The sequence below is a fragment of the Pleuronectes platessa genome, chromosome 4, assembly GCF_947347685.1.
Source record: "Pleuronectes platessa chromosome 4, fPlePla1.1, whole genome shotgun sequence".
NCBI classification, from domain to species: Eukaryota; Metazoa; Chordata; class Actinopteri; order Pleuronectiformes; family Pleuronectidae; genus Pleuronectes; species Pleuronectes platessa.
Window position 1 is genome coordinate 27,231,598 of NC_070629.1, and position 27,871 is coordinate 27,259,468.

General features: G+C 42.4%; 1 protein-coding gene across 1 annotated transcript; it reads right to left on the reverse strand.

Moving 5' to 3' along the window:
- Positions 1-1,640: 1,640 nt before the first annotated feature.
- On the reverse strand, positions 1,641-27,261 carry nf2a (NF2, moesin-ezrin-radixin like (MERLIN) tumor suppressor a). Its single transcript, XM_053421293.1, has 17 exons — positions 27,042-27,261; positions 26,628-26,877; positions 24,658-24,783; positions 24,401-24,523; positions 21,732-21,815; positions 16,198-16,266; positions 15,926-16,008; positions 13,942-14,017; positions 13,300-13,434; positions 13,085-13,159; positions 12,878-12,991; positions 12,627-12,749; positions 12,231-12,448; positions 10,731-10,836; positions 8,962-9,080; positions 7,765-7,924; positions 1,641-2,929 (listed from the first exon to the last, which is right to left on the reverse strand). Exons 2-17 carry the CDS (start codon positions 26,739-26,741, stop codon positions 2,879-2,881), a joined length of 1,776 nt encoding a protein of 591 aa, XP_053277268.1. The 5' UTR covers positions 26,742-26,877; positions 27,042-27,261; the 3' UTR covers positions 1,641-2,878.
- Positions 27,262-27,871: the final 610 nt, after the last annotated feature.

Sequence of the window (27,871 nt, forward strand, 5' to 3'; positions counted from 1 at the left end):
GCGTCCTTACATCATCGGCTCGAGAGGGTGGATCCTTCTCGAGCCGACCCATCCAATATCCATTGGCGCTGGGGATTAAACCATCTAAACAAACCTGAACTGTGGTGAATGCAGTGACTGAGAGGCGCTAACAGAGCGTGGAGAGCAAGTCCTTCAAGGGAGAAGGAGCCTGAACTGGTACAGATCTCACGTGTTTGAGTATTTGATTATGTAAGAGGTGGAATACTGTTTGTTGTGTTGTTTGAATCTATAAGTTATATATTGCATACACCATCAGCATCCTTAAAAGAATACACTATAACTCAATCAGTTAAGTAATGGAGCAACACAATGTAGTTTCTTTTTTACTAATGGCTTCAAAATCATTTTAATGGTACACAAACCTATAGTGGGTATAATGGTTGTCACAGCATGGCTGGATTGCCTGGTATTGCTGGAGTTGGCAGCGAGCTATAAGATTTACTATATAGTAATGTGTGTTAGTGGTAGATTTCAGGCTTTGCCGAATTTGATGCAATACAATTTAAATTTGTTCCTGTTTGCAAACAGGGGTGAACAATTTGTGTGTGTGTGTGTGTGTTTGTGTGTGTGTGTAAAATGAATGCATATACCAGCAGAGGAGTTACGTAATTGAACTTCTATTTAAATTGGTAATTGAAAGGCAGATTGGCAGTTTAGGATTTATTCGGGGGCTTTAATGAAGACACAGTGCTTTTGGATTGTGAGTCACTTGTGTGTAAAGGTTCCTCCCCCTCGTGCGATCACATGTAAAATGGCATGGGGAGATTTTATTGGTTACTGTACTAAGCCAATCAAACTGTAACTACATCAGTATTTCTAAGCCTGAGTCGTGTCTCTGAATTAAGGCTCAGCCCGGATAACCACACAAGGGCTTTTCCCGCTTATTGTGTGTTTGTGTTGTGTATTCAAGCCCTCGGCAGGTGCTGCTCCCGCTCTGCACTCAACTAAGAACCTTTTTTCCAATCTGCTGCGAGACGTGTGCAGACGTGACGTCAACTGTGATCCCCTGAGAACGGACAAATGACAACAGATCCTTTCTATCTCGTCCCCTCTCGGTGTGTCAGAGGACAGAGTGGAAGGAATGGGGGGGGGGGGGGCAGCAGGGACGGAGATGTGTGTCTGTCGTTTTTTCCTGATGCCCCTGCAGACCTCCCACCCCAAGCCTCCCCCCCGAGGGCGTGCTGGCTCCTGAAGACGTCTGTCTGTCACAGATAAAGCCGAGGGTGGTCGATCTCCAGCTGAGCCCAGAGGTGACGGAGCCATGGAGAAGCATGGCGCCCTGACCCCCCCACACCACTCTACCAGTCAGTCTCAGGGACCCTGAAGCCATGGGTAGAGCCTCACATTAAAGGGTTAATATTGTGACAAACACACACACACAACAGCAGACACACAAAGCCCGCTGTCACTCAAGCAAACAGGGTATGTGATCTGACACAAGATGGAGGGTGCTTACATAACACTTGATTCGTTTCAAAGGTGTAATTGGATGTCTGTTTGGGTCGGGGGGGTGGGGGGGGGAGCCTCCTGGCACCGGCAGAATCAAAGCCGACATTCATCAAAGTCGGCAAAATAACTAACAGTGTTATTTCTGTACGGGAAAGAAACTCTCACAGAGATCAGACCTGATATTCATTTATTTTACAGGAGGAACAAACACATCTGTCACAATGTTCACGTAGAAAAATGTAACTTCACCACAGGTTGTATTTTAAATACTGCTTCCTATTCGGGTTAAATGTAGACAAAGAGAAAAATATAAAATGTCTTCACATTACAATTCCCCAAAAAGAAATTGCTTTAAAAACGGAGAGAGCACATCAAGTCAAGAAAGACACATTAAATCAAAATAGATGCAAATTCATGATTCGCTAAATAGTGGTTTGTTTCACGTAATAAAATGAGATCGATGTGACATAAGCTCACATCTACCAAAACTAAAAGATCCCAGTTCCTTCATCCAGTTCAGATTCTACGAAACAACGAATAACAACAAATGGTCGTCTCTTCACTTTTCGAGCCGGAGGCAGCGACAGACGTGTAACATGACTTCTCTGTGTAATCCAGATGTACACATAACGTCCTCGGGCCTCCTGTATAACACTGTGCTTACATCTCACCACATCCAGCAAATAAAAAAATGGCTCTTAAAATGTACGAGGGCAAAAGAAATGCACTGAATTCCACTGACACAAGAATAACCAAGTCAGAGTGAGGTTGTTAAGCAAAGACAGAAATCGTTGGCATCTTGAATAACTCAGAATACGATAAATGATCAGTTTTTTAAGGAAGAAGGAAGTCGAGGGGTATTTATCTGTACATACTGCAAATGGGTCAGAGTTTCCAGCGATAGGATTCTCTCTCCTGCTCGACTTCATCCCTCCGTGGCTCGTTTTCTGTTTGAATTTTAAAAACCAGCGGATCAGTGAATGTAGGTCAGCCTGTTTGAACACGATACAATAACTGCTCCACAAATACTGTCTGGTTCGGCCCTGGAGTGCAACAAGAGCCGCCAAAGATCATATCACACCACTTCTTCTTTTTTGTTCGTTTCCTTCTTTTCATTGTCTACCTTTGTTATTCTCCAACGCTGATAAAACCCACAGTGGAGTTCACTTCAAAATTTAAAAAAGAGGGAATGTTCTGTATTTCACACACAAAAAAATAGAAATCCCAGATTTAGTACAAGACATAATATGCATGAGCATATCAAGGCAGTGGTCAGGTTTTTGTTCATAGTGGTTCAAAGTGGTTCCCAGTAAGTGATGAGACATGAGGCCTCGTGGTGTCGTCACTGAGCAGGAATGTAGAAACGAGAGGTTCACGGCTGTTTGTGCGTCCTTTACCTTCACGTGGTTTAAAGCTCCTCGAAGAAAGCCACTCTGGTCTTGGTGCTCTGCAGTGTGAGCTGTGGAGGAGATAACAAGTCGACAGGGTTTACTCATCAGTGGGGAAAGTAAACAAGAGGAGAACATACTGCAGTGGAGCAGCACATGTAAACAGGAAATCCTTATTGGAAACCAGAGTTAGTGAAATCATTTCCATCAGCCTTTCTGCCTGATCCAGCCCTTCCACTCCAACCACTCCCTGTCTGCTCAAACCTTCCACCTGAGAGACCATTAAAACCAGTGTGGATGGTCAACAAGCCGACTGGGTCAAAGCCTGTTAACAGAACTTAGCTTTTAGAATTTCCTGGTTGTCAACAGCTCTACACAACTAAGAAAGTTTTGTCCATGCCCATAGTGTATTGATGAATTAAAGTCCAATTTATTTATTTGCTACGGTAAAGTAACATTTACAAGCAATAAAAATACTTCTTGCAAATCCAACTGTAATTTAAGTACAGAAGTAATACAAGCAAATACTACTTATGCTATCAAAAGTAAAAGTACTGGTTTAACAGAACCATCCCCGTAAGTGTGCATTAAAGTGTAAGAAATATATAAAGTTGTGCCTCCGCAACCACCAGTTGTTGTAAATTTACTTTAATCAATGATCATCTTTAGTTTTTTTGTTAAAGCTTAAATTTCACCTGTTAGCTATATATTGTATTACACGTGACAAGATGCTGATCCCTTATTGTACTATATGTCCATGTTCTTTTATGTTTTCTGTGTTGTACTTCCTGTACTTTGCTGTAAACACAAAGTTGAAAGTTGAAGTTAAACCTGTATTTAATAACAAAAAACACCTCCGAGATGCAGGGTGTCACTGATGTTCATGGAGCTTTGATATAAATGTACTTTTATTCCTGTTCAATCAAGTCGAGCCTCCGTTGAACATCAGAGTAAATCAAACAGATCCAGAAACAGCAGCTCCTGCCACAACCCGTGATTTGAGTCGTTTCCCTTGACTAATCAAAACACTAGGTGATCATAAGGAGAAGATAATTAGAAAGTGTTTGTGAACTTTGCTGTGTTTACTGAAAACAAACCCCCGAGGTGACTCTGTCTGTGATAAATCTCTGACGTGACGTGTTGTTGATACGTCTTACACCGATTCTAATTTACATCAGCTGAAAAGAAGAACCTGCCTCACTCCGGGTTTACAACTGATAGACAAAGAAACCCGTGACTTTCTCCGACTCCCTACTCCAGGAGAGATAATGAAAGAGACAGGGGGGGGCAGGGCAGGTGGGAGATCGATGCCAGTCAGAGAAAGCTCCATTAACTGTTTTTCTCTCCAGGTTCAAATGAGCTGCTGACGGATTCATTCGGGCCACTGGCTGTGCTCTAACCCCGACAGCAAACATCACCATCAGCTCCTCTAAGGCAGCGTTACAGGAGGTGACTTCCATCAGGTGGAGCAAACTCTCTCTCCCGTCCTCAACGTGAGCAGGGGGAGGGGAATTAGAGCAGCTGCCAGAGTAAATATTATATCAGGGATGAAGGAGGACAGTGAGTGAAATCCAGGGTATTTCTGGGGAGCGTGTATATCAGGGGACTTAAGCAGAATCCAAACAGAAAAGTGTGTGGGACAGGGACGGATTTGCAGGGTAATGTTTACCAGTCACCTTCTACTGTCCCTGCTGATATAAAGCATGAGGGGTATGAGTTCATCTATGACTGAGGCTGTTTCCACACGGCTCCGGTGTTTTAGAGATGCTGAGACAAGAAGTTTAGTAGGTTTTGAGTTTGAAAACACTTTAATCTGGATGTGCAGAAACTGAGATGTTTGGAATTGGAACAAACGTAGCCTTTGCTTATTCGTCAGGCTCCCATCACATGACCTCCACCTGGAAGGAAGCCACTGGCACTTGCTTTGCCGACCAGTGTACAGCGTGACATGGATGATCAAGGATGAGTGTGACTGCCTCTGTTGTCTTTGCTAACAGCTGTTGTGCAGTTAAATCTAATTTTTTATCTGATGGGGATGGAAACCGATGCAGAGCTAAAACACTTTGGACTGTTTAAGTTTGAAAACAGCATTTTTAAAACGTAGTAGTGTGGATGTAGCAGAACTCTCCAGCTGTGTGTGGCACTCTATCACTCTGTCCATCCTCCACATGAAGAGCCACTTCTCTAAATTCAACATCCCAGGTAGGAATAGTTTGAACGGCACAACACTGAGCTACTTCCAGAAAATAAATATTTCCGTAAATCGTTAAGCAGAAATAGAGAAGCTGAACTTTGACTGCCACTTTAAAAAAAAAGAAAAAGAAGCGTTTCCTCTTGGTGAGACTGTACACAGAATCAGAGCAGTTGTTGTGTTGTGATTCAGTTGTTGAGACTAAGCTCTCCTGACAGGCCCGGGGCCAGCGGAGCAGAACCTGCGGCCTGCTGGATGAGCCGAGGCGCTGGCCCATGTTAAGGTTCTGTTCATTAATCATCCAGAGGGCAGAGAGGGAATCTGGACAGGGTGCAGCCGGCACTGATGCTCCTGGCTCAGAGATCTGTGCTTCATTCCAAACTCCATCTGACCTTCTTATTCCCCCCCCACCGTGTGTTCCCCCTCCTCTCATCCTGTCCCCCCCCCCCCCTCCCCCCTCTCTCCGTGACTCTGCCTCTCTTAAAGTCCTCACCCTTTGAACATCTTCGGTCAACCTCAGCCTTTCGACAACTTCACATCTCTTTTGGCACGGCAGCCTAAGTTTCCTCACTCTCGATTTTCTCCTCCCCTCTTCTCTGCAGTGCCCCCCCCCCCCCTCCCTCCCCCCAACCCGTCTCACCCTTTCCTCCCTCACTAATAAGATGAATGCCAGCCGCCTCCGGTTCAATTAAACCAACACTTTTAACTTTGCTCCTTCTCCCCTCCTGCATGCTGGAAGTGCCCCCATCCATCCAAATGACTAATCACCACGCAGAAATCAATTAGTGCTCCCGTAACAAGTATATTTTACACTAGGAGACAAAACGGAGGGGGGGGGGGGGGGGGTTCTTACACAATGTGCTGGAAACAGCTCGAATTCTCAATCGGTAATTTTACAGAAATCGGAGAGCGCGTGGGTAGATGGAGGAAAATTCTGTCTAATCTGCCAGTTCAACATAAGATGGTGGAAATAGAATCTACTTTTTATAACTGTTTTCATTTTTGCCTTTGACCAATCAATTAAAAAAATATCCCTCAAGCCTCCAGCAAGTTTTGCAATTCATCCAGTTTTTTTATCTCTGTTAATATTTCTAGTATGTGTTTTCAATCTGAGGCTTTTATAACTTTTATCACTTAAAAAATCTATTTTGTGGAATTTCATCGTCAGCTTTTTTATTTGTTTTGTCAATTCTTTGCTTAGGAACTGTACCAACCAGTGTGAAAGCTGCCAAACAAATAAAGTTTGATGGATGATTGATTAAGACAGAATTAAGATATGTTCAAAAGGCCCCAAAAGTTTGGTTCTCAGTGAACATTTGTGCTATATTTAAAATGATTCTCTTTTTTGTAAGTTCACCGTGACCTTGACCAGCAAATTCTAATCACATCATTACCAATTTCTCAGGAATCTCCCTGAGGCGGTCATGAGAGATCGTGTATTTTCATAATGTGATGGACGGATGGGCCGAGGACCTGAAAACATAATGTCTCCAGCCTCCTACTGTTGCCTGCACAGAGGCATAAAGAACTCTAATTTCCCTCTCAGTTGTTTTTGTATTTCCTTTAATAAACATAATAGCGGTAATCACTGTGCACTTGTAGAGGTTACGCTGGAGAATGAATAATTGCTGCCCCTCCCCCTCCTGCATCATCCAAGAGGAAAAAATGAAAAATGAACCCGGGCCCAGGTGGAGACTGTTGTTATAAGTTGATGCTCTGAATCAAAACCCAGACTTAAAACAAGACGATGGCTGAGCGACGAGAGAGGATTATAATAATTTGATGGACAGTTTTCCTTACTAGAGGATGTCAGGTCAGTATAAAGACTCAAGTCACACTTCACCAACTTCGTGTAACTGGAGCTGATCCCAGATCTTTGGACGAGATAAATACTCGTAAATGTCACCAAGATGAATTAAGGATAAGTTGAGGTGTTGGTCTCTCCATCTTAAATTATTATTAACATAAACAGATATGGAAATTCCCCAAGCTTTGCAAAATGTTTATGATACTGAATTGGAAAAAAACACAAATAGAGTTTCTCTGCTGCACCGACAGCAGGAAGCAGCTTCTCTGTGTCTCTGTGGCTTGGTTTTTAGTCACACTCCCAGGAAGAGGAACTTTTGCTTTCAACCTCAGCTCCTGAGTCAGTAATTTTCCTCAAATTTCGGTACTTAAATTCAATTCAAGAGCAGTGAGGACGTGTCCCTGTGAATGAATCACCACACGGCTGCAGTCACTGCAGGTCTGCCTCTAACCAGGAGAAGTTGAGGAGCAGCTGGAAGCGGCTTTTCCTGCTGACACTTGTCTCTTGGGTTTCTCTTCAGAACTTTACTTTCAGCGGACATGTCATATATAGTTTTTTAACTGCTGAAATGTAAAGATTTCAAGGAAGAGTTGTACAGGATGTTCCCAAAACCTCAGGTTATAGACAGATAGATAGAGATCATTTTTATGACAGCTGCATCAGACTTTTTTAGGAGAATTTGGATTAGATGTGTGGATGTGTTTGGTTTTAATCAAATTTCAGGTTTTTATATCGAATTTCCAATCTCACTGTGAGGGGCAGATGTAATCAGATTTCTGTTTTGCGTGGATCAGACATAACACGTGATTACTATGCGTGTTTTGGAGGATACGAGGGTTTATTTTGCCGGCTGTGTGACAGTGTGTGTATTCATGTGTCTGCCACGAAAGCAGCGTGCCGGTAGCTACCTTTTTTAAGTTGCTCTGCTTGCTCGTCCCCTGCTCTGCGTTCTGGTTGTGAATGATGTCCAGAGGAGTCTCTCTCTCTTTCAGCTTCAGGCTTTCAATCTCCGTCTTCAGCTCGTTCAGCTGCTCCTGCAGGTGCTTGCTCTTCTCCATGTACTCCACCCTTGACACAGACAAGTTGTAGGAAGGAAGATTTAACTTTCTGCTTCTTCTTTTTTTAAGATTCAGATAATCAGATGCTGTATCTACATCCAATTCACATGTTGTGCTCAAAATGATGAGAAATTCAGGACCAGGGGATAATTAGGAATAAATGACTCATAGGCTGACGGGTCTGTTTATGTCCTGGATATTGTTATTCTGGAGAACTGGAGAGCTTTGTCGATTTAAAAATGACAGTTGGGTGTGAAAGACACAGAATAATAGAAGGGGAAAACATCAACACGTCAAAAATATTTTTCTGAATGGCCGTTATTTATAGAGCATAGCATTTTTCTAGGTTTAATCACCACTCAAAGAGCTTTTACAACCATTCAAATGTCCCTTTGCTATCACTCACACATCCAATTTACATCAGAGGACCTGGGGAAATCGAACCCTCCAACTTTTTGATTGGTAGACAACCCGCTCTATCTCCTCAGCCACTGCAGCACCTTTTTATATATATCTGCCACTTCAGTCCCAGTCTTTCTTTAGGTTTTACGACCAGTTAGTGGACCTGACGTCTCTCTGCTCACTTGCTAACCTAATTAGCTCATTAGATGACAATGAAGACCCAAGTAATTATTCGACTGCACGGCTAGGGTCATACTCGTTTAAACACACTTTCCTGTCTGCAATCAGTGACACAGCGAGAGGGGGGGGGGGGGGGGGGGATTAAACGCGTGAAAGCTGGCCGCGGACTCAGTGACAGCTGAAGGTCAATTGCTCACCTGAACTCCTGGATTAAAATGTACATATTTAAACGTGCCTGTGTTTTCCCAAGTTAAATACAGCCTCAAGTTGGAATCTTTCTCAAACACATTTTGAGGAAGAGAGATGTTCCTGCTAAACAATTCCCATCTGTCATTCAAATGACACAATGAAACCACTGGAATCAGGCTGCACCACACAACCAGAAAGTGTCTGATTCAAACTCGCTGATGCCCCAAAAAACATATGACATCAGGCAGCATCAGTGAGGTGCGAACGGCGACTCACTTCTCTTTCTCGATCTCCATGGAGAGGCGTTTCATGTCCGTGTCTTTAAAGTCGAAGCTGAGGTTCTCTCTGCTGAAGCTCAGATCGCGAGGCAAGCTGTCGGCCGGGAGTCCCGGGGACTAGAGGAGGGACGGAGGGATGAGACGGGAGAAACAGATGCAGACACACAGACACACACAAAATAAAAGTGTGAAATTGGAAAGAAGAAAAAACAAACTTAATAAAAACTATTAACAAAAGGAAAAGCGAGGGGAAATATTGGAGAGGTTAAAGATAGAAATCAAGAAGAGGAAGAAAGAAAGTAGTGGCATATATCAAGGGAAGTACAGATGTACACCAGTATACCTCTGGGACACATAGATGGAGAGAGCAGTCGGAGGAAGAGAAAGGAAGATGACCAATTTGATGGTCACACACCATGAATTCAGAAATATATTCCCTTAGATCCATGCAACATGTCTCAATGTATTGGCCACACAGCACTTGAATAAGGAATGGACCTCAAACACAATATAAATGTAAATCCATTTGCTGGCACGTTAATCTAAAGTGCACGGAGGAGATATCCGACATAAACGCGGCCTGGCAGAGCATGGAGGGCAATCAGAGGCTGGCGGAAATGGGAACAGAGAACATTGTGTACTGGTGTGATCGTGAGTGTGTGTTTGTGTAGTTTTCACCAGAGTGCTGATAAGCGTACACTAGAGATCCCGTGGCAATCTCTCTTTCATATGTATGTGCACTTGTGAGTGTGTGTTTTGGCTTTTCATTCATAAGCTTGCAGGAGAGTTCTCTATCGATGTCCAGCATCTCAATGTAAATCTGTGTGTGTGTGTGTGTGTGTGTGTGTGTGTGTGTGTGTGCATGTTTGAGAGCAGAGGAACATGTAGTGTGTGGGTTTTCTGCATGTTGCATGCTCTTGCGTGGGCTGCCTCATGTGCAGCCTGTTCTTATGCAAGTATCTCTTGTGCAGTGTGGATTTTTGTGGCTACAATTGTATGTGTGAGTCTGTGTATCTGTGGGACTGTATGTGTGTGTGTATATATATATATATATGTGTGATATTAGCAGTCAAAATAAAACTGTCAAACCTGTACAGCTATGACATACTTTCATACAAGCAGCAGCAGCAGCTCGTACTCCAGATGAGAAAGTGAACAATATTTATAAAACACGACTGCAATGTACAGTTCCTCCCAACGGGCACATTGTGTTTATGTACTGCATAATGAGTGTAGTATTTGCAATAGTTTATATGCATGTATGTACATGTAAACATATATTGTCTGGGGGTTTTCAACACACACATATATATATATATATATTGTGTAACCTGTAAATCTTGTAGAGCTGCAATGATTAATTGATCAGGCCAAAGATAATTGGTCAGTAACTTGAGTGAACATGAGTGAACATCATAATTTTGGGGTTTCACGACCTTTAAACACGACACCAAGATATTGTTCTCTGCAATTTTCACTGATTTCAGGTGTTGAACAAACAAAATTAATTGAGAAATTTAAATAATTGTTAGCTGCAGTCCTCTCTCCTCATTGGATAAACTGGTAAATAAGCACATTTCTGTAGCAGAGCAGCTGTAATCAGTTAATATTTGGTTATTTCACTTGATAGAATTTTCATTGATTTAACTGTCCCCATAAACTCATCAGTTAATAGCTCCGGCCGACTTGCTTGTTCTCCAACATTAACATCAGACTCTGTACCGGTGTATGACTTGTGTTTTACATGTATAATAGTATAAAGGTTACCGTGTACACAGCCTTGGTGGTGATCTCCAGCAGCTTGTGCTTTGCCCTGCGCTCCGACTCCCGGGCTTCCTGCAGGTCCTGTTTCAGCTGCTCTGCCTCCTTGGCCCTGAGGGACAGACACACACAGACAGATGCAGTTCATACTTAAATTCACCTCGCGCTCATAGAAATCTAAATTAAATCCCAAACGATGGTATATAATCGACACATCAGCACTCAGTGAACCAGGAATGTCACTCTGTTAATACCCAAGTGATCAAATGTCCATCAGACAATCCTTCCCGACTCCATTACAGCGCCAACGAGCCTCATCTTGGTAAGAATTTGGATATGGCGATGATCACGTTTCTTTTGATTGTGTTCCTGAACACTCAGCAGTTCCTCGCTGATGTGGGGGAGCTCGGTGCCTCGAGGGTTTGAGTGGACCGAGTCATTTACATGTTGAGTGTTCACAGGTTTAAATTTCTCTGGTGCTGGAAAGTGCTCATCCACAAATTGCAGTTACTGGCAAGTGGTTAATGGTGCCCATTTGAAATGATTGCCTAATAAATTGTGGAGTAGGGGCTGTGAAGTGATATCCTATCTATATGTAGTCTTCTATTATGAAAATGACTTCAGCTCCTTTCTACAATGATTGACAGAGCTCGGATTCTGATTGACGATCACTCATCAAGGTTTAATCTCATTGTCCAGCTGACATCTACAGACCTTTTAAAAGAGCAATTGATTTGAACAACTCAGGGAAGAAGAATAAAAGTGAGAATCACAAACTTTCTTTTTCAAAAAACAAATCAAAAGGTCAGTCACAGAGTGGAGCTTCAGTGTTCTTTTGATAGGGTCTCCTACCTTCGATCGATACTACTGCTAACAATTAACCAACAGGAATTAACCTCTGTGCCTCAGAGCTAAGAGACAACACCTGCACAAAGAGGGGGGGGGGCTTTTGTTCAGCAGCCCCCCCCCCCTTTGTGCAGGTGTAAGCGCTTGATTACCTGCTCCTAGGCTGCAGCGCAAGAACAAAGCCTTTGAAACTAAATGATTTGAAATAGGTTAGAAGTTCTCGTTCTGTGATCAGTTTAAATGCAGCTGAGCTTCTGTGGCTCTGCACCCGGAGCATATCGACTGACTCCTGAGCTGCAGAGCAAACTGTTGTGCAGCTGCGTGTTTGTGCATCTTCACATCGAACACTTCAGCAGCTTGAGCTCACGAGTTGAGGAAGTTATTTAGAAACCGTTTTGAGGATCATCTTAACTCAGAACTCACTCTGTTGGAGGAAATCTGTATTTAAATTTTCAAAAAGTGTGTGTGTTTCAGAAATGTGTGTGTGTCTGTTTGTGTGTGTGTGTGTGTGTGTGTGTGGAATGGATCCAAAGAGAGAGATAGTGATAACAGAGAGAAAGGCACTTAGTGGCCAAAGCTAAACAGATGTATATTGACGGCAGCACACATGGCTCTACTCTCGACATTCATCCTCCCGCTCCTCCTTCCTACGCTCCCCACCTCCTCTCCGACTCCTCAGCCATCTTGAGAGCCAGCATCTCCGCCTCCAGCATCTTCTGCTCCATGAGCCGCCGCTCCTCCTGACCGCGGATGGCACTGACTTTGATGCGCTGCATCTCTGTCACAGCCTCGGCAGCTTTCTGGGACAGCAGCTTGGCCTCCTCCTCCGCGATCTGGGCCTTCTCCGCCAGCAGGTCGGCCGTCTGCTCCGAGCGCAGCTGGAGAGGAGCAGGGAGAAAGGGAGAGGGGGAGAAACACAGAAAGGTGAGACGAGCAACAAGAAAAGTGGAAAATGGGGCAAAGAAGAAAAATATAAAGACGGAATGGCCGACTCGAAAAAGAGACACATCCAACAAAGTAATGGATTTGGGTTGAAGCTAACCAATCCAGTCTTACCAGGGCATCGTTGGCCATGTGAGCCTCATCCTGCAGCTGCATCAGTCTCCTCTCCAGCTCGTCCCTGGCTCTCTCTGCCTCCTCCCGCAGCTGCTTCTCCCTTTGCAGACGCTGCCTCTCCACCTGAGCAGCACAGACAGGCCGAGTGTGGGCAAATGAGAACATGATTTATAGGGAAAGTATGTCAAAAGTTTAAAACTTTACAATCAACATGTTCAACCCTATCCCCTCTGTTTCTCAGTTATCGGTACCTGTTTCCTGGCCCTCTCCTCTCTGGCCTGGGCCCTCATCTGCTGCACTTCAAGCGAGTCGACCCGTCGCCGGCGGATAAACAGGTCATGGTTCCCGATACACAGCTGAAGGATCTGCACACGAGGAACAAACAACAAGAATGTTTCCAAAAGTATTGGGCACTGGACATCATCAAAAACAGATTTTACAGTTTCAGCTGAACTCACCAATTTGTTGACTCTCAGCCGAGAAGAGTTGAACTTGAAAACATTGGTCTTTTTGTCCAGAGGTTTGATGGTAAACTAAACAATGAGAAGACAAGTAAAATAAAAACGAGGTCAGGAATTTATAGTAGGGCCAACATACAAATACAAACAGGCTGTCATTCACATCTATGGACAATTTAGAGTCTCCAATGAACCTAATCTCCTGACTCTCCCACCTCCTTGTCGCTGTAGGAGATGTTGCGGATCTCATTCCAGGGGAAGGAGCACTTGGGCGTCAGTCTGTTGTCCGGCTCGTAGATGTGCAGGCCCAGGGCGTCCACTCCCAGGAGGAGATCTGTTCCCTTCTTATTCTAAACCACATCCGCAGAGCAAACAAAGGGCACTAGTGAGACGTTTTCAGAGCAAACTTCCAGCCAACAGTTATTTGTTCTTGTGTTTGACAGAGGTGGCATTTCCGTGGCTCTACCTGCCCAAACTATTTGTTCGAGCTGAGCTTGAACAATGCCAGATGCGGTGTGTACACAGGCCGCCTGGGCTTGTTTACTTGAACAGTCGTGCTACAGTGAATCACCAAGGCTGAGGTTGACTCTGTGGTATTTTAAAATGTCTTGGCCTTTAAGAGAATGCCTCGATCAAGGCCAGCGTCACCTCCAGTGAATTTCTGTTTGTTAAGAGTTATAACTTTGTTTTTGTTATGACTCACCTGGGGAAAAAATCAAGTATCCAACAACATCCATTGACAAAAAAACACAAATTTGTTCATAAAATGCTTGAGTTTCAAAACGAAAGATCCCCCCCCTGCCACTCTTTCAAATTAGCTCACTTTGTAAAGATACAGCAAAGCAGCATTGACTCACCCTGATTAAAAAGTAATTGACGCCATACATGTCCAGGTCCTGAGCTATTTTTAAATACTCCATCTCGGCTTCATCCCTGGTTCAAAGACAGAGAGAGAGAGAGAGAGAGAGAGAGAGAGAGAGAGAGAGAGAGAGAGAGAGAGAGAGAGACAGAGAGAGAGAAAGAGATTGAGAGAGAGCCAGGGGAATTGAGAGGGGGAGGAAGGGAGGAGGTGCAGAAGAGGAGAGAAAACGGGAGATCAGACCTTGTTTCCTCTGCTTTTGTGTGTAGCATCTGTCATGTTGTGTTGTGATCTCTGAAAAATGCCACACAGCTGAAAACACGAGCACAGTGCCGACACAAATCACAACTATAAGTCTCTAATAGGATTTAGGGGTTATGCTTGATGGAAAAGACGACTTATTACGACGCCTCAGAGTCTTTAAATACTGCGATAGGGAAAAACAAATCCCTAAAAACTATTTCTCCTCTCTCTCTCTCTCTCTCTCTCTCTCTCTCTCTCTCTCTCTCTCTCTCTCTCTCTGTAGTCTGGTTGGTAGATGTGTTGTACTTTCAGGGTCAACTCAAAACATTAGCATACTTTGATGGCTGAGGAGAAATCAGGGCATCTCGGTGCCTAAACTTTTAATAAGTGTCTGTTTGATACGGGTGGTAGAAAAATTGATGATCTAAGCTTCATCAAAGTTTAAACAGGCAGGAGAGTTTTATGCCAAGTAAACAAATCTTAACTGGGTTGGACACTGAGTAGATTCTGAGGGTCGGGGGAAATTTAAATAAAAGTGATGCTCGGTGGATAAACCAATAGAGCTGTGTCCTATAAACAGAAAAACTTACAGAAAATGAGGAACAGTGCATTGAATGTTTTTATAAATCAAATTCCACAATAATATAGATCAGAATACAGATGAAACAAAACTTTAACTGTAGGATGTCACCTGGATATAAAACCTTAATACTACTTTGACTCATGCTTTAAAAAAAACAGCCCCTAATGTCACGGCAGATTGGAAATTGTGTCTTTGACTAGATTGTTCCTAATCTGAGTCAAAAATAAGGAACCAATCTATTGTGATTAAACAATTGATTCTGAGGGAGACACAGTAAATGTCTGCTGCAATTTCATGTCAACCCATTCAAGGATTGTGGAGACATATTTCAGTCTGGAGCAAAGTGGTGGAACATTCTTGGAGCGGTGGAAGCATCAATAAAAGCTTGTTTGTATTTGTCAAAGAAAAGTTTCACAAAAAAGATCAAATTGATTTGTAATTGATGCCAAACTCAGTGGCATTAGGCCGGAGACCTCTCTCCTCACGCTACACTACATGACGTGCTAAACAATAAAAATGCTGAAGGTGTGAGGACCACCGACTGAGTTTCTTCTACTGGGGTTGAAAAGGATTATTGATCAGCACCAGTGACTCAATTATTACTTTTTTTTGTCAAAGTGCTGAGGCTTTTGTCTTTTCAACTTCAATTTCCAGCACAGAACACTCCACCCACGGGGGTTTTAAGAGACTCCACATCCCTCACACCGACTCTCAACCCACTTCTAACTTTGTTCGGCTCAACGGTGGAACACAGTGCAACGACAGAGCCACAGATTTTCATTCACGTGTAATTTTCTTTAGCCCTCTTCATGACGTTATGTTTGCTGCACATGAATCAAATAATCAAAGTCTCCCCTATAAATATAAATACAGGTAATTGATAGGATGTAAGCCGTGCAATTTGGTGCTGTTGAGTTCACATGGTCGGAAGTACATTTTGAAAAAGTTTGATGAGCTTCATTAATTCACCTTCAAACAACTTTCCCACAGACACAACTTTCATGCCTCTTTGCATCTCACTGCCAAAAGCGGACTCTGGTTTTGCATAAAACATTTCTTGCGGAACCGACTTTTAAACACAACGCCTCGTGAACTCTACAGATTGTGCTGATGACGGTGGAATTTCAGTGGTGCAGTTCAGTGCAGCACTCCTTACCTTGTCCGGCCCCTGTGCTCCGCATAGCACGCTGTGATCCTCTCCTCCCACATCTCTGCAGTCATCTGGTACAAGTTAATCACCTGAAATGGAAAGAGACACACATGAATATCCATGAATGCAAGCGGAAAATACAGTAGCTGCTGCAATGCTGCATTCTGTATCCTACTGCTGGTGTAGGCCTGGGTGGGGACACAAGGGTGTAAACATCATTCATGAACAATAATAATAATAATAATAATATTAATAAGTAAAATCCAACTGTCACTCACTCTCTTCGGCAGAAGTTCCTCCTCAGCCAGGAAGCCAGGTTTGTGAACATTGGGCTCGTAGTCTCCGTACTGGGGAATAAAAATGGAGCAAAAGTGTCAAAAGGATTAAAAATCACTCCAAACCAGTCACCACTATCCACCTTCCCACCAAAACCAGCCCGGACTACGTGTCTCCCGGGAGCCGTTTATAAGACACCAGCAGAGAGAAAAGTTTCTCTCTGTGAGCGAATGGCCGCTGCTCTGCCATCAGGCCATTAAACCTGCACCGCTCAGCCAGTGGCCCAGTTGCTGCGAGACAGTATAAATGACGCTATTAGAAAATATCTCTGAGAGAGCGGAGACGGATCACTTATCATCTGAGGGCCGGGGCACAAATTATATCACGCTTGTGTTGAAGAGCGAAATGAATGGATTAGGCATGACTGAGTGGCTGCGGGGAATTTCCTCTCAGCTACTGCAAAACTGGAGGAAGACTATGAATTAAACATGCAGCTCCAGTTTATGACTCTAGATTTATGCAAGTGGGTTAACACGGAGAGTTACCTGGACCTCTGCATCGGTACATGATTTTATCACAATCAAATCTAGTTGTTTCTTTCCTTTGTGATTTGTTCAGACAGGTGGCTGATAAAAACCAGCTGATATGGGCTTTTCACAGACATACATATGTTTGCCGATATGCTCTGCTAAGGAAATTCCTATTTTACAGAATAAACAATGCAGATAAGATAGGTTTTATGGTTGTATTTGTGTTCTTTATTCTTATTTATTCATTATGGAGTTCATGGTTAAACCGTAAAAGGCAGGAGCGCCGGTGGAGAATCTGTAGAAACAAAGAAACTCTCTGTATTTTGAGTCTGAAGTTTGAAGTTAAATTGAATTGCTGTGTATCTTCAATTGGACAACTACCTGGAGGAGCAGAAAATATTTCTAACGTACAAAGTGAAAGGACCAACACCAAAACCCCAACGATTCTAAAGCTACATGACACCAAGTTTTATAGAAAACACACATCATCAAGTCCTTAAATGTTTTTATAGTGGATTTTTTTTTGCACAGTGGCTCATTTGCACAGAATAAATTAGACACCCCGGATCATTTTTGTGGCTCTAACTAATATTTATATTGTGTTCATAGTGGTTCTTTAATGGGGATTTAATTTGATTTTGTCATTCTTTTCTTTTTGTGCACACAAGTCTGAAAACAGTACCGAACAGAGCTGAACCTAATAAGCTCGACACAGACTGGGAAAGCCTGGAACTGGTGCAGTGGCCGACATAGTGGAGAGGCACAGGGGCATTTAATTAGATCTTTCCTCTTCAGTTTCCATCCTCGCAGCTTTACCTCCCTCATTTCCTCACCTGTTTGTTGGTAACTGTTATATAATTGATCATATATATATATACCGGGGGGGTATAACTCAGGGAGACAGGGTGACATTCTAACAGTGACGCTGCCTTCAGAAGCTTTCTGCTTATAGACCATTCTTCCAATTATTTCAAGCAAGCCCAAACTCACAGCAACAATCGATCCTCTGAGGACAGCTACGTGTCAATATTTTCACTTAACATCATCACCAGCAGCACAACAGTGACCACCCCCCCGTAATGGATATATTCTGCTCGATAAATCCGCCTTTCTGAATCTAGGAAATGAATTTTCTCACACTCTCCAGGCACTTTGAGGAAAATCCATTTTGCAGCACAATAGTGAGAAATACAGGTTTTCTCATATCAAGCCATAAAAATACACAGCAATGAAAGGCTTTAGTGTTACGTAGATTAAAATGGGTCTTTTTCTTATTGGCTCTGGTGAGGCTTCTCCCGCAGAAGTTTAGTTTTACACAGTGACTCCCATCAGTGTCATTTACGCCTGTTTGTCTAATCCTCCTCAGTTGGCTGGACAAAGATCCCGGTGGTGGAGAAGCTGAGGGAGTTCACCTCACTTTACCGACTCGTTCTCTGCACCACAGTGACTCCCTCTGCATTTTTTTTTCTCCCAGAGCCGAGCAACTGTCTCTCCAAACTCCCCATCGAAGCCTCCTTGCAGCACGGCACCCGCTCAGAATACAAAGCAGGAGGTCGTGAAAAACCTCTGCAGAGGCTGAGCAGTTAGGATTATACACAAACACACACACACACACACACACACACACACACTGAAAAGTTACTGTGGTTCTTAAATCTCATGGTTTAGAACATTGGAGAAGTTTAAAGAAAAGGTAGAAACCAACATATCACCTGTAACTAGCTGTTAATAGGACAATGGCAATAACATGCAACCAAGCTGTGTGTTCAAATTCAAAAAAGTTAATTTAGAAAATTTGATTATTTCTCTTCTCCTTCTAGTCACCAGACGTCAGCCTGAACATTTAGACAGTGTTAGGGAGAAAAGCTTCATGAGGATTATGTACAATTAATGACAACGAGGAAATAAAGTCTTTATCCTAGCAGGAAAAAAACGTGTATGTTTAAATATATTGTATTTTATGATTTCTTCTACAGATATAACACTACACGTCATATAGACTGTAACATATAACAAAAAAATTGTTCCTATGTTGAATAATCCTGCAGGAAATGTGTTATTGTCTTTTTCATTAATATTTTATCCATTCTTTTTTGTGGTGGACCGACACCTCAGTATGTATCTGTGTTCAAACTCCCTCTGTAAAGACAGAGAACTTGTTTAAACACACTTTTCTGCATTATTTCCATTATCCCCTCGATTCACGCGCTCTCTGTAACTCATACAAGATAATGGTAGCTCTTATTGCTCCCTACTGTATCTGTTGTGAATTATATGACAATCAACAACGTGTGCAGCTGTCCGCACCTGAATCTGAACATCCCGTAGCTATAATTCACATTGTAGAAGAAAATAGAAATCCCATTTAGACATTGAAAGTCAAATTGAGAATACGCCTTTACTCTCTCCACGCTGCTATCTTTAGGCCGGCATAATAATGATTAAAGATGAGTCAGGATGCCGAAGTAGATCCCACTGTGGGATTCGCTCCACATCACAGGCTGCTGTGTAGTTCTGCACAATAACAAGTCCTGATGAGAAAAGGGGAGAAAGGAGCAGTCTGCCAAAAAGCTCTCAGCAGCTGCACTGCTAAACAAGAACCTGTCTTCTCTTTACAATTCCAATTCACGCACACTGGCTCTGATCAGAGTGGACTGAATGCTGATCAAATGAAAACAGAATGTGGCCACATATTATTTTTGTTGCTGTTCCCAGATCCACGGGACTCACAACAAGTTTCAAGATGATTTTGCTTGATCCACATAGTCTCCTTTATCCCGGGCCTGTAAATTGGCACGGGAGATGAGAGTCCCTGAGGACGTCTGGCCAAATCTTTGAGGTAGCGCGCCCGGTCCCACTAGAACCTGTCTGCCTGTCAGAAAAGCTGCACCTCACTCACTCTCCAGATCTTTTTCTTGAGGATTTCAAAGACTTGGGATCCTTTGACCAAAACGAGTGAGATCCCTGAAGGTTTATTAAGGGAGCCTCTTCCTGTGGAGGGATTTGTATACACACCACATGTGGTTCGATCCTCACCCAATAAACCAATGAACATGTTTATACACTTCCTGTCATTCAGGACGATCCAGTTCATAGCGCTCATAAAGTATGGATAACAAAATGCTTAATAGGGAAAACACTAATACCACAAATAGAAATATAAGTAATATGAGCATTAAAGGAAATCAAACAATATAGATGATTAAATAATACATTTGTAGCCCAAATATCATAAACACACACATTTGGTAAAAGTCAGTGTAAAAAGGTCAGTTTGGAGCCGGGCTGCACGATATGACATCAAATCTTTATCTGAATGAACAGTCACATTTAGTTTCCCTGCTTAGATCCCATTGACAACTCTCTGCCTCCACTTTGCTCACATCAGCCTCCAGACCTGCCCTCAAATCTGAACCATTACTGTGAGCAGGCACCTAAGGGGGGGTGTTCTGATCGGACGTGTGAAGTAACTTAACGTCAAGTTGACTCAGCTGGTGAGGACTAGAGCATATGTTGATATTCAGGGTGGGATTTTACCAGAGTAGGATCCTTTCAGACTGATACTGTCATCTCCTCTGTCACTGTAAAGGTCTGTAGATAATCTGTACTGTCATTCTTTCATTTCCCATTGAGGTTATTGGTTAATTCCTTGTTTTTCTTATTTCTGGTTTGTCTGTTCTTGGCTTGATGTCAGATCATATTCTTGCATTTGTTGTCTCATCTGTTTAAGCTATGCATCGATAAGAAAAAGTTAATAAAAAGACTAGCAGAGATATATGCAGCTGGATTCAGAACCATGGACAGCCCTGTGTAGGTGCCGCACTGTAAAATAACTGTTTCTAAGTGTTTCCCGCTGCTGTTATAATTGTGAGGTTGATTATTAAAGTCATTTTCAATTAAATCAAACAGGTGCTTTGTTTGTGATGAACAACCAGCACTCGGGTTGCCAACAGTGCTCCAGGCACTGTGGATTTTTCATGACTTTCGCTCCCCAGACCTGCTGGAGCAGCACCATCTATGTTTTCCCCAGCACGTCCTGACTTTCAAAATAAAGTAGTTTACCAGAACAGTCATGCTCTATCTAAGAAGACTCTAAAATACCCAACCTCCTTCACTTGGAGCAGCCACTTAATGTCTGAACCTCAGAATAAATAGACGAAAGCAGAGATGCAATCCTGAGGCCACTATCCTCACACTCTGCACCACTTGCAGCTCTTCAGTAGCTACTGGATCCTAAAGTTAATTAAATGAGATTGTGATATTTTCTGAAGCTGTGGTTTTCTACCTGCAGATCTGCTAAGTGGCTGCTTTGGCAGAGCTGATTGTTCTGCATTTTTAAAACTGTTAAAGTTAGAAGGCTACTTCCTGAGCACCTAGACTCCTGGTTTGTTTGTTCATAAAGAAACATTTCCTGGAAGACCCTGAAGGACTTTGGGAAACACAAAGAAAGTGTATCCGGTGAAGGTGTAATGTCTTCTGGTTCTTATCAAGACTCAGGTTTCTGTTTTAATTCTGCCTGAGGTTAAACAAGTCAAACCCATAGGTGACAAAAACATGCAGTCTGTACTGTTAAAGAGCAAGGTGACATTTTTCAGATAACGAACAACCACAGAGAATTCTCCTCAATTTCAAAGTTGCCCACAAGCTAATCACGATTTTTGTTTTTTCATAATCTTCTACAGGCGCATGAAGTGTAGTTAATTAATTCAGTAGGAGATGGTTCCAGATGGGCCAATATATTCTCTCAGTCAGTTCACACTGATTTGATGACCTACTTTGTCAGATACTGAAAAACTGCTGCGTCTTCACAGCTTTTCTTTGGAGCTGTAGTGAGTCACAGCTTTTACCATCTCAGACCAGTAATTCAAAGACGCTGCCATTTTTTTGACATAACTTTCAAAGGATGCATAAAAAGTTAAATGTTACCCGGACAGACAGACGGATGGATGGATGGATGGATGGATCTTATTTGAGTAAAAAACTGAGATTCCAGTAAAAGCACGAACCTTGGCGTGGACAGCGTAGGACGCCAGGAGGACGGAGGCCTCGGGCGGACAGTGGATCTCCTCCTCCAGGATCCTCCTCTTTACCTGAGAAGACGCCAAATCTAATTAGCTTTGAGACACAACCAATTTTGTTATGCATGCAACCACCTGAAAAACAAAGCCCTCTTCATTCCACCGAACATTGAAAAATCCATTCAGGATTAACCATGCAGCTAATGAATGTTCTCTGCCATTTAGTTGTTTGTTGAATTATAGAAGCTTTTCACTGATACATGTTGACGCAATATGGAAGACATTTACAGAAAGACTGGGACTAATACCTGCATTATAAATCAGAAAGTTGATGTCTTTATTTCAGTTTAAATATTGCTCCTCCTTTTATATTGATTTTCCCGAGAGGGACACAACAACTCTTGACTCAGACACAATGAAAACAGTCTTGACACCTCAGAGACACAACTTCTGACTTCCACGACTCTATTCCCTTCATTCTAATCTGTGAGTGTCACATGCAGCTGAAACACAGTGTTCAGGAGTCACTAAACAAGTTATTATGCGACAGGTAAATAAACTTGCAGGTACCACAGCTACACAACACTGGCACTGGCTCAATTCAGAGTGGACTGGAAGGAGGACAAACTGTGCCAGATAAATATTGTACGAGTAAAGTATCATACCCACATGGGGACCTATTAGAAACCAGGCCAGGAACTATGTACCTCAGCCAACAGTATTTCATATGATCTTTACCCTGCTGCAGGAATATGGGCTTGCTAGTCAGCAGAACACAATGACAGGAGAGAGAGTCGGAGAAAAGCTCCAGATGAGACTGTAAGGAGAACCGCCCGTTCTTACAATAGCTGTTATTCCTAAGCCCCGAGGATTTCTGACTTTATGTTTGTTTTGTTCTCCAATTCATGTTTTAAGTAAAGAATGGCTCATGTTTACAAGTGATGCCTTTACTGTCGTGGATCACTGTATTAATATGTTTTCCTATTAAGGTCGAAAATCCCCTTTAACAAGCTCCTTCCAGATTAAAGTTCTGCTTCTCGCTGGGCGTCGCATCCCGAGTTCCGTCACATCTCAAACTAATGAATCCCAAACTTGTGTAACTACATATATAGAGCACAGAGCAGGATTGTAAGGTTGCTCAATTAAAACTGCGCAGGGCTGTAGGTAGAGTGTGTGGAGTTTGTTGTTGTTATCAGAATCTTGCCTTTAAGGTTACACAGGGAAAACACGCTTCTGCTGTAGTTATGCAGGTGAGCAATTTAATGCTTCAAGCCTTATCATTAGTCTTGCTGTCTTCTCGTGTTTCGAACTAACAAAGGTTTGAAGCCGGAGGTGACAGCCCCTTAATCGGGGGTGAGCGCTAAGTGGCTGAGCTGCAATCAGGTTGTTTACAAATGACACGATGTTGTTGCAAAGATTGCAGGTCCAGAAAAGTGTCTGTCAGTGTGTGAGGCGTGTGTGTGTGTGTGTAACAGGGTCAGTGATCGTTTCTGATAAGCACTAATCCTGCTGTCGTGCCTGTGACACTATCTGAACGAAGGCCTGCTCCCGACATCATGGGAATTAATGACAGCCAAGTTATGAGGAAACAGGCGAAGCGAGGCGCTGCACATTTGTTTTCCTCGCCCCTTGTAGCTGTGAATGGCTTTAACTGTTGAGTGATTTGTCAGCTGTAGACGGTTTCCCTCTGAAATAAATAAATTGTTCCGACTGCCTCTAAACGGATTAATGACACAGATACACTCGTTTCAAGTAGACATGTGCCGCTATCCAAAATCCAACACAAAATGCTCTGCTGTCTGGAGCCACAGCACAATGGGGTGAGCGTGAAGGGAGTGATATGGAAGACGAGCATCCCATGGAGAATATGTCATTAACTGGGCCAATAACTAAGCCCCTTAAAGCCTAATTGGTAATTGATAAATGTGGCTGGTAGTATTAGACGACGACGGGAGCCCGGTTACAAATCTCATCTCTTGTGAGCTGAATGGTGTTGCAGGCTCCGCAGGAATTCCCCCGGAGAGTATTAAGTGGAGAGAAAGGGCAGCGGTAACATGTCGCACATTGATTCCACACGGCTGCACACAATCAGACGGGGACAGAAAGTGAGGAAAGTGTAAGTGGGAGAGTGTGGACGCCCTGTTGGGACCGAGTCAGACCAGTAAGGGAGCCACAGATACAAATTCAAATCCCCGGTGAGCAAGGGCGAATGGAAAATGGGGAAATGACAGAGCTCATAAACTTATTTGCTAAAGTATTTATTTGAAACTAATTAAGATCACACTCGCTTCTAAGGGTGTTTTCTTTCAAAGCCTCAAACACAGCCGACCCTCCAGGAAGATTACATCAAAGGAAAAGGAAGTGCCTGCCCACTAGCCAAACAGTAATCCACAGCTTCCTCTGGGAGGCTCGGTGGATTTTAGGTTTACCTCTTCGCCCGTGGCCATTTCAACTCAGAGAGCAACAGAGAAAGAAGGGATGTTGTCAGTCAACTTACGGGTTAAGTCTACAAAGAACCTTCTTGTGGACTGATTAAGTGAAACAGATAGGAAGACGACAAGTAATCACTTTTGATTTGATTAAACGACATAAGAAGAATTTAAAACTCTTCTTTAGGACCAGAATGAGAAAACAGGAGGTGTGCACTATGTACTTACTTGTAAGAAGAAGAGATGCTGTGTAATATCTTGCACCAGCTCCTCCTCTGCGTTTTCAGGGTAAAACTTTGCCAGGAAGTGGAGGGTAATTGGTTCCTCCTTTGGCACCTCCTGATCCAGAACCTGTGAGGGTGAACCAAAACAAGCGTTAAGGGAAATCCATTTCCTTCTCATGGCTGCTACACCTACTGAATATCAACGATGTCTACATGGCTCAGGGCTGTTAACAAAACCAGTGTGATATTAGAATCACTTACCCTCTTTTCCATCTTCAGCCAAGCAACGGTGTCCTTGATGTTGTACTGGAGCCCAAAGAACCATGTCTCCCTCAGTCCCAGAGCTCGGCATACCATGTCAAACAGGTCTTTTCCTTTCCACTTGGACTGAAACGTGCAAACGCTTTAGTCTCGGGACAGTAACTCAACGAACATACTAAAAAATATCTAGAATTAAAATTGCAATCTGTCAGAGCTAAAGTTTGACAGTAAAATTCACATCATGCACCGACTTCCCTGATGTTGTTAAATTTTCAAGACGACAGAAACACTTCATTCTTTTATAAGGTGGAAGATTGAAAAAACATTCATAAGATGCAACGTGTACTGAATCCAGACATCCCAGCATTTCTATCAGAACCTCGGTCTCTGGTTCAAAGCTACGAGCAAAACATGGTCTCTATACGAGGCAGCCATATGAGGCTCACATATCCAATTTAGAAAGCTTTCATCTGCAGCCTCGGAGATGAATCAGGGTACAAGCTACTGTCAAGAGTATTCACGGCTGGCGTGGGAAAAAAGTTTGAAACTGTGAGAAGTATCGGCTCCACAATGCAGCTGGGGCCAATTCGAAAAATGAATATTTGGTCTATATGAGCTACACTTTTTTTTTTTTATAAATGCTATTTACAAGAACCCATAATTTATCAAATTATCACCCCGGGACAGAAAATAGAAACCCAAAACTAGCATCACGCTGCTCTTTGTAATTACAAACTGCCAACTTCAGCGGGGTTCCTCCCTTTTTAAGTACAGAGATGGTGTCATTTTGATGGCTTTCCGCTCTGGTATATAATCAACCAAGTCATATATTCATCCAGAGACACAGATATAGGCAGAATATACTGTATAAGGCACCAACATGACATGATGCTCATGTTAACTCTGTAGGGAAAGCGATGCACACTTTCCTTTGCAGCATTTCGCCAAAGTCTTACACTGCATTGGGTTTCGCCACTGAATAATTTTCCTGATTCCATTGCTGAATACCACAGAGATAATTTATAAGAGATATGCAGAAGCTGCAGAGCACAGTTCAAAGACACTTGCTGCCACCTAGTGTTGAAAAGAGAAACTCATACATCTTCATATGATACAAACTTTGTACTAAAGGTTGGGAATTAAACCGAAATCAATAATTAGTGCGATATATGTTTCATCAATATCAATATAAATTTTTAGATGGTGAATGGGTGTATATCACTGAGACTGTGTTACTTATTCACTGTTTGGTAAAGTGTAGTTTAAAACCACAACCTTAACTTAGGAGCAAAAAACCTGAATAAAACAATAATGTGACATTTATCGTGATGATTAATGTCATCAACTGATATGAATATGTTTTATATTGAAAATACTTTTCTGCCACATTGTCCAACACTACTTTGTATTTATTTGTTAAGATTCACACTGCACATTATTTAACTATGCCAAGACTGCTGACTGAGTTGGATTTAACCGTGTACTTTGTAGTTTAGTATGTAGAATGTACTTTCTTGGATTAATGCTTGGATTATTATCTATCTACCTATATACAACATTTACAGTTGCAATAGAATAACAGGTACTTATACTTGGTGCTGTGTTTACATGCATGTACTTTCTATAGTGTATCTGCTTGGATTAATTTCTATCCATCTCATTTACAGTTGCAATAGAAGAACAAGTTTGTGTTTGCACTATATATACTTTATTTACAGTATAGTAGCTTGGCTTAATATCTACTTATCTATCCACATCACTTACAGTTTTAATAGAACAACAGGTGTGTACTTGGTGCTGTGTTTACAAACACTATATATACTTTATTTACAGTATGTCTGCTTGGATTAATATCTATCTATCTATATGTTTAAAGTTGCAATAGAACAACAGGTGTGTACTTGTTGTTGTGTCTAGACTATGAATGTGGTACAGGTAGAATAATCCTCGGTTCCAGGACAGATCCTCACCTCGCAGCTGAACTCCATGTCTGACTCCATCGTGCAGATCCTCACGTTGAAGTTCTTGCTTTGTTTCCTCACCAGCGAGTTGAATCCCAGCTTGGAAGCCAAGGCACTCGCCATGACGTCGGCCCGTGCAGGTATCTCCCAGGGATCCAAACTCCTGCAGGCTGCACTTTACAGGGAAGTCATCTGATGGAGGTCACAGCAGATGAACACCTCATATCCTGATGCTGGTGAACTTCTATCACAAGTTTACCTGTTGCACATATTCATGTTTTGTTAATGTCTTATTCGCTTCACGTACTTTTAAAAGTAGTTTTTTTTTGTGAAGTTCACCCAGGAAACTGTTTACAAAAGAGATAATGATTTCCCAGACTTGCTAATGCTAACTCAAAGCTAAATAAAAACAAGTTAGCTAACTTTCTCTCCTGTCCACTGTTGGCGTTTGTCTTTCGCTGCAGTCGTTCTCTTCTACACTGTGAAGATCTTCAGCTTTTCCATGAGGTTATAAATCCAACAGGTTCCCTGTGTGGGGGGGTGAAGACACTTTGGCTGTAGCATCGCATCGCCACAGGTCTGGAGTGAAGCTAACTGCTAACACTCATCTGCTAGCTAGGTTAGCCCACAGGCACTGCTGCGTTCAGGTGCCGTCCGGGAGTGTGTAATAACAGTGTAGCAACTAGTGAGATACTCTATCAAGTTCAAAAGCTCATAATACAAAAGTTGAGATGGTTTTTGATAGCCTGGGTTGTGTGGCCTTAATAACAAAGATTTGAATTGAGACAAAAATAAAGAATATACACAAATATTCAGTAATTAAGTTAATTCAAGGTGCAAGATTATGTTTATGCTGTAATCATTTGTTGGTTAATCTATTGGTCACTTGAAAGAATATATTCAGTGACTATTTAGAAAATTGTTTCCATCCTTTAAGGAAAAGCAGGTTACTGTTTAACGTTGCAAAAGTCGTTGCTGCTCGTCATAATAATGATAATAACAGATAAGCTTTATTTCAGACTCGTGGGCCCATAAGAGTGTAAAAATGAAATCAAAGAAATAATATACAAGATGCAGCACAACCACATCGAATACAAATATCACAATTAAAAAGTACACATGGATTTAAAAATACAGACTTTTGTTTCACTGTTTACAAAAACAAGCTGTATTATGATCATGCATCTTCCCATTGTCCATCTGCAAGCACAGTAAACAACGACATTAATAATAATAATAATTGGTTCCGTCAC